This window comes from Hypomesus nipponensis, chromosome 14 (genome assembly GCF_054491055.1).
Source record: "Hypomesus nipponensis isolate SF chromosome 14, ASM5449105v1, whole genome shotgun sequence".
NCBI lineage: Eukaryota > Metazoa > Chordata > Actinopteri > Osmeriformes > Osmeridae > Hypomesus > Hypomesus nipponensis.
This window is the reverse complement of record NC_140374.1, coordinates 7,240,096-7,247,648: the sequence shown is the minus strand read 5'-3', so window position 1 is coordinate 7,247,648 and position 7,553 is coordinate 7,240,096. Positions and strand designations below refer to the sequence as shown.

Here is a 7,553-nt window from a genome sequence, read left to right as displayed (position 1 = left end):
GGCTAGCCAGCCACTTGGCCTAGAGTTGCCGACATCAAAGCCTGTTTAAGGAGAGCCTTGCCACTCCCTATTAAGCCCCATTGTACCGAATTTGTCTGCAGTTTCACCAAAGTTCCACTGGGGGTGATCGCGAGCGAGTGCATGTTGAATGGGAGTCTATGGAGCTAAACGGCTAAATTTGTCTCTTTCGCCTAATTGTCGTTGAGAAATCTCCGATTTGATTGTAGTTTTTGCATGTTCAACCTGGATTATAGGTCGAAAGTTGAATGAACGAGTACTTATGTCCTTTTGATTTCTTACAGGGTGAGTCGTTGTTGCCCATAACACGCTAGCATTCTGCTAATGAATGCTGATTGGTTAGTGAAGGACTGATACGACCAGAGCTCCTGCTTGATGGCATCCGAAGCAGAATCAGAATGTCAGAGCATAAGCAACATTAGCAACAACATTACCAAGCCAAAACTCTTTCTAGCATGTGTATTGACAGGGAAAGCCTAACATGTCAGCTGTGTTGTTGATGCCTTCAGAGAAAAAAGTAAGTGACCAGAGCTTGCCGTAAAGCAGTAGCTCTGGTTGTACGATTTGTATGACGTCAATGACATTTTTAAAGGCTTTTTAGAACAGAAAGGCGACTTTAAAACAATCTGACAGCCTCCAGTGTGTATTGTTTTTGCCTCCCCTTTCAAATTCAGAATTCAAATTACTAGACAAAAAATAACTGCCTGAGAAAAGTGGATTTTGAGGGGTACCGCTCCATAGATCTCCATTCATTCTGCACTCGCTCGTTAGCGCGGTCACATGGAACTGCAACCAGTTCAGAACCCGGAAGTTTACCGAGAGTGGCAGTTCTCTCTAGCCTGGCTGCCAGCCCAACTTCTCCCCGCCCACAAAAAAATTTGTTCGGGAAGTTGGGTCTGGAGGGTCTCCTATTGGGAACAACTACATAAAACCAGGATCTGGGCGGACCAATGAAATTGCCAGGGCGGGCTTTATACGATGATGGACAGATGATCAACAGTAATGTAATCAACAACGTCACGAAAGAGCCCTTGGGTTGAATTTGTTTTCAACAAACAACATATTACGTTGCTCTGATTGGTTGTAGGTCTATCCAATTGAGCGAAGAGGCATTTGTTTTACGAGTTCGGTTGAAACACGCCCCATAGTCACAGCCCAACGGAGAATTTTCAGACTCATATTCTGACTAGAATTATGAGTATGACAACGTCAGGCTAAGTTCTCTCTAGATTAGACATTCTCTGCCGACATTGAGACCAGTGATAGCCAACATACCTGCTAGGAAGACGTAGTGGTGGCAGTGATTGTTTGCTTTGCAGACGAGTTACACGTCACATGAGCAAAAGCAATGTTTACAAAGGTAACTTCAGCACTACCTCGTAGCTATCAAAGACCAAGTCCACACAGGCTACTAGGTCATTGCCATCACTCCCATTGGGAACCAATGATAAAAAGCAGAGACGACATAGACATTATGGGCAAAGCTTGTCTACATTGTATGCTTTTCGGCAGTGCGATGCCACTGTCACCCCCCATACAGGTAGCATAGCTATCTAGGAATCTAGGTGTGCAGCTGCGTTGGTCTGAAGATAACCACGCCCCTCTCGTTTGCATGTGAGATCAGAAATAAATACAGTACAGAAATAAATATGGTGTGGAAATAAATGTAGAAATAAATTTGGTGCGTAAAAGTCTCAAATATCAAAATATCAATAAATAAACGTGGCATTAGGAATTAAAAGTCCCATTAAATAAATAAATGTTGTCTTTACAAAAAGAATAAATACATGTATTTATTTATGTACATTTATTGATGTCGGTAAATGGATTCAGCTATATAATTATATAATGCTTTATTTATATATTTATTGCCATCTTTGTTTTATTTCAGAGTTTATTTCATAGCCATATTTATTTATGCATGTATTTATCTATTTATTTACCTATTTAATTTTGACTAATTCGGCGTTCCATACAAATACACAGAACACAACCAAATATATAAACGCCCTACTACCGGCGAATTACTGGCCTGTTTGGACTGAAATAGAATTATCCCTTTCTTGTAAACACCTTTGTTCGAATAATTGCGGTCTGACTACGATCCGATCGACACCCCGAGATAACTCGGTCCGAGTCGGTTGATAATTCAGACATCGCATGCTTGTAAAGGGAGAATTGGGCTATGAACTGGACTCTGCGTCTTTGCGCATGCATGAGATCCCGCCGCCCTGCCACCAACGATGAAAACAAAGTACTATCTTAAAACGTAAGGCTAACCTGGGTAACCCTAACTTTCGAAGCTAATATGGGTGCCAGTTGCTAGCTGGCCCTTTGTCAATGAGAAACGTGTAGACTTTCCCCGTAAATTGCAAGGAATTCAATTTAGGATGAAAGGTAATAAAGTGTAGGCCTACATTAGGAAAGTGTACTTTCTACATTTTGTTTTGCACTATATCTGAGTGGTGAAGAGGTCAAGTGGAAATGGCTGTATCACCACTAGTTGTAATGAAAACAGCGCCACATATCGTACTGGGATATGACATGCTTTCGGCCAATGATTCGCTTTATTCACTGCCTTATATACTAGGAGAATAGCAGTTGCCCCCCAAAAATTGCCTGGCTCTGCCGACCTACATCCTTCCGCTCAATTTGGATTTAGCTTCTGTATGCGGTCTGGCCGTTCAGTAGGTAAGTCAGATTTTGCAGGTTACTTTTTAACCGGCCAATTAGCGAACAGAGGGAGTGGCTGAGAACGATGACATTGATGTAATGCTCTAGTTTGTGTTGTAGTTCCGTATTGGCGGCAGAAGAAAATGCGAGCAAAGCCATTTAGTCCGTTGTGGCAACGCTGCCGAATATCCAACAGCTAAAGCCGGCGCAAGAACAAGCTTTGCTGAGTTTTGGTGATGGCCATGATGTTGTGGCCCTCCTCCTCACGGGGTTCGGGAACAGTTTGATTTTCAAGCTACAGCAGCTAACTCTGTTAGTGGTGAAGAAATTGGCTAAGGCGAACGCTAGCGATTGGTTATGGCAGATCAAAGTGGCTCTGGGCGATCCAATAGTTTTAAACTTCAACAGAGTACCCGCCTACAAGGAAGTCAACGCTTTTCAATGGAGCGAGGCCAGACTCTCTGTACAAATGAAATGTATGAGAGTCTGGTTAGGACCAGGCTACTAAAAAATAGCATTGTCCGAATAAGGCTAGATTCAAATTGATACCGTCATGGAAACTTACTGAGTGTTTTGAACTGTTAATCAATTCATACCGTTTTATTCTCGCCTTCAAACTTTACTCTACAGAAATAGTACGAAACTGCTTAGAAATAGTCAAGTTTAATATTCACACATGGTGTACAGCAGTTTGTTGATAGAGCATCTGTATCCAATCTTCTGTCCAAAGATTTCAGTTTGTTTCTTCAACCCTCCTATCCACTCATCCTAACCAGATAAACAGTGCAAGTGAAACATTTGGTTAAATTAGGTATTACATTGAGGATAGATTAGCATAAAACAGTGCATTTATTGACTAGTTATTGGTTGTGATAATAATATAGAGACAATATCATTGAAAAACTAATCTGAATTAAATGTTTTTCTTTTAAAAAGTTTTTCTTTGGGCATGGATGGGTCCTTAAACAGAACAAAAAGTTTGGAACAGGGAATTGATTAGGCACCTTATGATCCATATGTCGAGCTAGCAGCTCTGTTCCAGACTTGCTTACTTCTCAAAACACAGCTGACAACTCCTGCTAAAAACTCAAGAGTTTCACAAGTCTACACAATGTCTGTAGACATTTCTGTCCTGACATCCCAGAATCTATCCACAGCCAATTAATGGACTCAGAGGAAGTGTATTTCTCACCGGGCAAGGATATGGGTGTGGTTCAACTTTAATAAAGCGATCACTTACATTTTCCTGTGTACTCTAATGTGCTGGTAAAGTGAGCATGTCAAGAGGCTTCAGTCATCAAATTAGTAAAAATGCTATAGCTCATTAGATGTCACATCACAACAGAATGGAGCAAATTTAGGGATGAGAAAGGTTACCATTGTTCCCACTGCTCCTGTTGCACCTTTCCTATTTAAGAAATGTCCTATTTAAGTTATTCGTTACTGAATTTGTTTTTACTGTAAATTTCAAATGAACTAAACTTTCAAGCTCCAAATGTTTAAGGAAAAAATATGAATATAGTGATTTGCCATTTCTTATTGCCAAATATTGGAGAACTTGAATGTGAATATTTAAATGAAATATGTGCAACATGCCAAATGTACCTTGTTTGATTTCAAAAGTTGATGACAGTGACAAATTGATGTGAGAATAATGATCAATGTTTTCACTTCACAACAAGCTTGAATCTTCACTGTGCTACATTCAGCACCATCAATCGCTCATTGCTGAGTAGTTGATGCTGATGTTCAGTGTACAGTAGTTCACCTGCTACAACAGGTAGGCAGGGTTTACATGCCTGGTATACTGAAACCTTATCTGTGTGATCTATAAACATGGCTGCTGCCAGTCTTCACCCTGAACTTACGTCCTTAGCAGAACCACAACGTTTTTCTGTCAGGCAGCAAGTCTTGTTCTTGTGTAATGAATTGAATTAAAGCCAAACCAACGATTTAGCTCCGCTTTTCCTTGATTGGGAGCCATGTTGGATTGACTGTGGCATCAGCTTTTCAGAACTTATGATGAGAACACCATTGGTACAAAACAGGTCAACCAGCATATGTAAAATTGTGATGTGTTGAAGAAAGACTTGGATGCGGCAGAAATCTCCATCCATCATTGTGCTTCAGTGTTCTCTAGTTCTACCAGTCTGTCTAGGTATGGCACAGGGAACTTCATAATGTCCTTCTCCAGTGTTCTTTGAACCATCCACTGGCATTCATGTCCAGTTTGAGGATATTCATGATCCACTCATTTCTCTGAGCCCCCTCCATGAACTCTGACAGAGAGATCTGACCTGATGAAAGATGAGCAATCTCAACATCTACATCAACATTAACATCTACATCAACATCTACATCAACATATATATCTACATCAACATCTACATGAACTGGAGTTGAATATAACTAAAGAGAGAAAAAGAATTGTTTGAGAGCCCCGTCACCCTTTTCCAGTCTCTATCTAACATCCCATCCTCCTAAACTAGACAGTGGGTGGAGTTTAAGACCATGCAGCTCCATAAAAAGACCATGATCTGTTCCTGTATTCAGCCCTCCTTTAAGTCTTGGAACAAATTACCTTAGCACCAAGCAGACCTCAATTTAATGTCTAAGCTTGAATAGTTCTTGTTTTCTAATATAATAGACTGCTTAGACCTAGGGCAGAATGTTTCACCTGTGTTAACCTACAATAGGCTGTCATACTTTTAAATGCCAATAAATATATTTATTTAAATATAGGGCCTACTGTATGCTGTTTGTGTCATTAGAATGTAGTCAGGAGGCTTTTCCTTATATACACAGTTATAAACTCTGTAAACTATTGCCCAAATATCACTCATCAACACAACTTTGTTTTTTTTTGTTGGATAGTCCATCTGTGGACAGTCTGTAGATTCTATATAGGCCTAGATGTTCTACAAACTAACCCTAACACTGTCCAGATAGTGTTAACTGGATTTGTATGTGTAGTAATAGCCTCAGTAATAAGTAATGTCATTAGGAATAAGTAATATACTTATGAATGTAAGTAAACCACCAGAAAATTTACCATCTTGGTTTTCATCCACAAGTTCGAAGAGTTTGTCGCAAACTTCGTTTGGTGTCATACCAGTGTTGTTCTGGTTTATTTTATAAATGATCTGAAAAGACAAAGTAAAACACATTATCACAGTAGAGTAACACCCCCAATAACATTTACAACTTTGTTTGCTCTGTACCTTGATGATGTGCCTGACCTCTTGTCGGTCCAGTTTGCCATTGCCATCCCTGTCATAGACTTTAAAAGACCACTTTAATCTATCCTCGAGTTTCCCCCGTAGCACAAGGTGAACTGCTGCCACAAACTCCATAAAATCGATCACATTATCCTGAAAACAAGGAGGTATTGTGTTATCAAGCAGCCTGCCCAAGTATTCAATTTATTTTGCAATGTTTTAGGATATGCTGATAGAAAAGATATGCCACAACTGAAATCCTATTAAAAATACACTTTCGCTTTGGCCTACCCTGTTTGTATCAAAAGACCGGAATATCAATTCCATGTATAAACTCTCCTCCACTGACGAACTTGGAACTCCAAAAAGACTCCTGAATTCATGCAGGTGTAGAGCTCCACTCGGGCATTTGTTCATGAAAGCTGTGTAAAGAGCCTGTATCTCTGCCAGTTCAACCTCTTCATCCACCGCGCTTTGATTTTGTCCCATGGTAGCATCCGAATGATTTCAGAGCTAAAAATTACTGCTATTTTTTACGATAAGAATCGGGGCAGTAGCCTCTCCCTAGTTTGCATTGGCACCGTATTGCAGCACCATCTCACCTTTCACACAATACTGAACTAACCTAATCCGCTTGAGTTAAACTCCAGGTGAATTAGCTAATTTGTCAAGGACCAAGACGTTATTTATAGACATCTTCAAACAAAAACCTCGCGCTCACAGGACCCAAGAAAACCTTTGGGCACCTTTGAACACAACACTAGGCTAAACAAAGAAATATTCTTAATTCATATTTTAGTTCGGATTAATTACATTGGGTTACATATAAGATTAGTTCTATGGTTATAGAATATCATGGTTTTTCTAAATATGATATTATGTAGCCTACTTATATGATAGCCTTTATTTTTCATTAACATATAGGCTAATTTAACACGTTAAAAGTCAAGAGAGAAAGAAGGAAAAAGATAGATATCCATATGGAGAGACTGCGAGAGAGATAGAGAAAGAAAGAGAAAGTGAGACAGATATCCATATCCTTGTGAGTTGAGGACCATTAGTGTCCTAGGTCATTATCATGTAATGAACAAATAATGAGGCAAATTATTGGCATCTTTCAGCTACTCTTGCTGCCAACACTGCGATGTCACACTGCCCAGGTCGAGGCAGAGGGGGGTTAAAGCTCAGGAGTTTGCAGGGGTGAGTTTAAAGGTGACTTTGTTGTTAGTTTCTTTAAAGCGTTCATTTTTCTAGATCAAAGCATAGCTGATTAGTTGGGAAACATACGTTTCTAAGGTTATTAAAGTTACTGTCTCACTAGGGGAAACATTTTCTGCATTAGGGTAACAGAAAATAAAACAACAGTAGGACAGAATCAACACAAAAAAGCTACGTCGTTTTCTCGTTTCTACCAGACAGGCTGTAAAACTCTCCATAAAAGCGCATTCCCATTAATAAGCACGTAGTACACACTGAGATAAAACCGAAACGTTTAAGTAACATTCACCTGATTAAATGGTTCGTGTTTAATAGCTAAAATGTCTAAAAACCTGCATAGTTGGATAGATCAGATTGACTTTAATGACTCGGAATGGGGCTACCCCCTTGTGGCCAAAATTAATAACTGCAAACCATGGTGGTTTC

The 7,553-nt window shown here is 39.8% G+C and overlaps 1 protein-coding gene across 1 annotated transcript; it reads right to left on the bottom strand.

The window, feature by feature from the left end:
* Positions 1–3,353: 3,353 nt before the first annotated feature.
* Positions 3,354–7,486, bottom strand: guca1g (guanylate cyclase activator 1g). The gene is made up of 5 exons (XM_084672145.1): positions 6,201–7,486; positions 5,913–6,062; positions 5,744–5,834; positions 4,560–4,988; positions 3,354–3,459 (listed from the first exon to the last, which is right to left on the bottom strand). Exons 1-4 carry the CDS (start codon positions 6,396–6,398, stop codon positions 4,867–4,869), a joined length of 561 nt encoding a protein of 186 aa, XP_084528271.1. The 5' UTR covers positions 6,399–7,486; the 3' UTR covers positions 3,354–3,459; positions 4,560–4,866.
* Between the last annotated feature and the right edge of the window lie 67 nt (positions 7,487–7,553).

What these genes read in the sequence shown, in the direction of transcription:
- guca1g (XM_084672145.1), bottom strand. Translation starts at nt 6,398, where the DNA reads ATGGGACAAAATCAAAGCGCGGTGGATGAAGAGGTTGAACTGGCAGAG. An exon ending in AGGTCAGGCACATCATCAAG is followed by an intron (nt 5,835 to 5,912) that starts GTACAGAGCAAA and finishes TTGTCTTTTCAG; the next exon opens with ATCATTTATAAAATAAACCA. An exon ending in TGTGGATGAAAACCAAGATG is followed by an intron (nt 4,989 to 5,743) that starts GTAAATTTTCTG and finishes ATCTTTCATCAG; the next exon opens with GTCAGATCTCTCTGTCAGAG.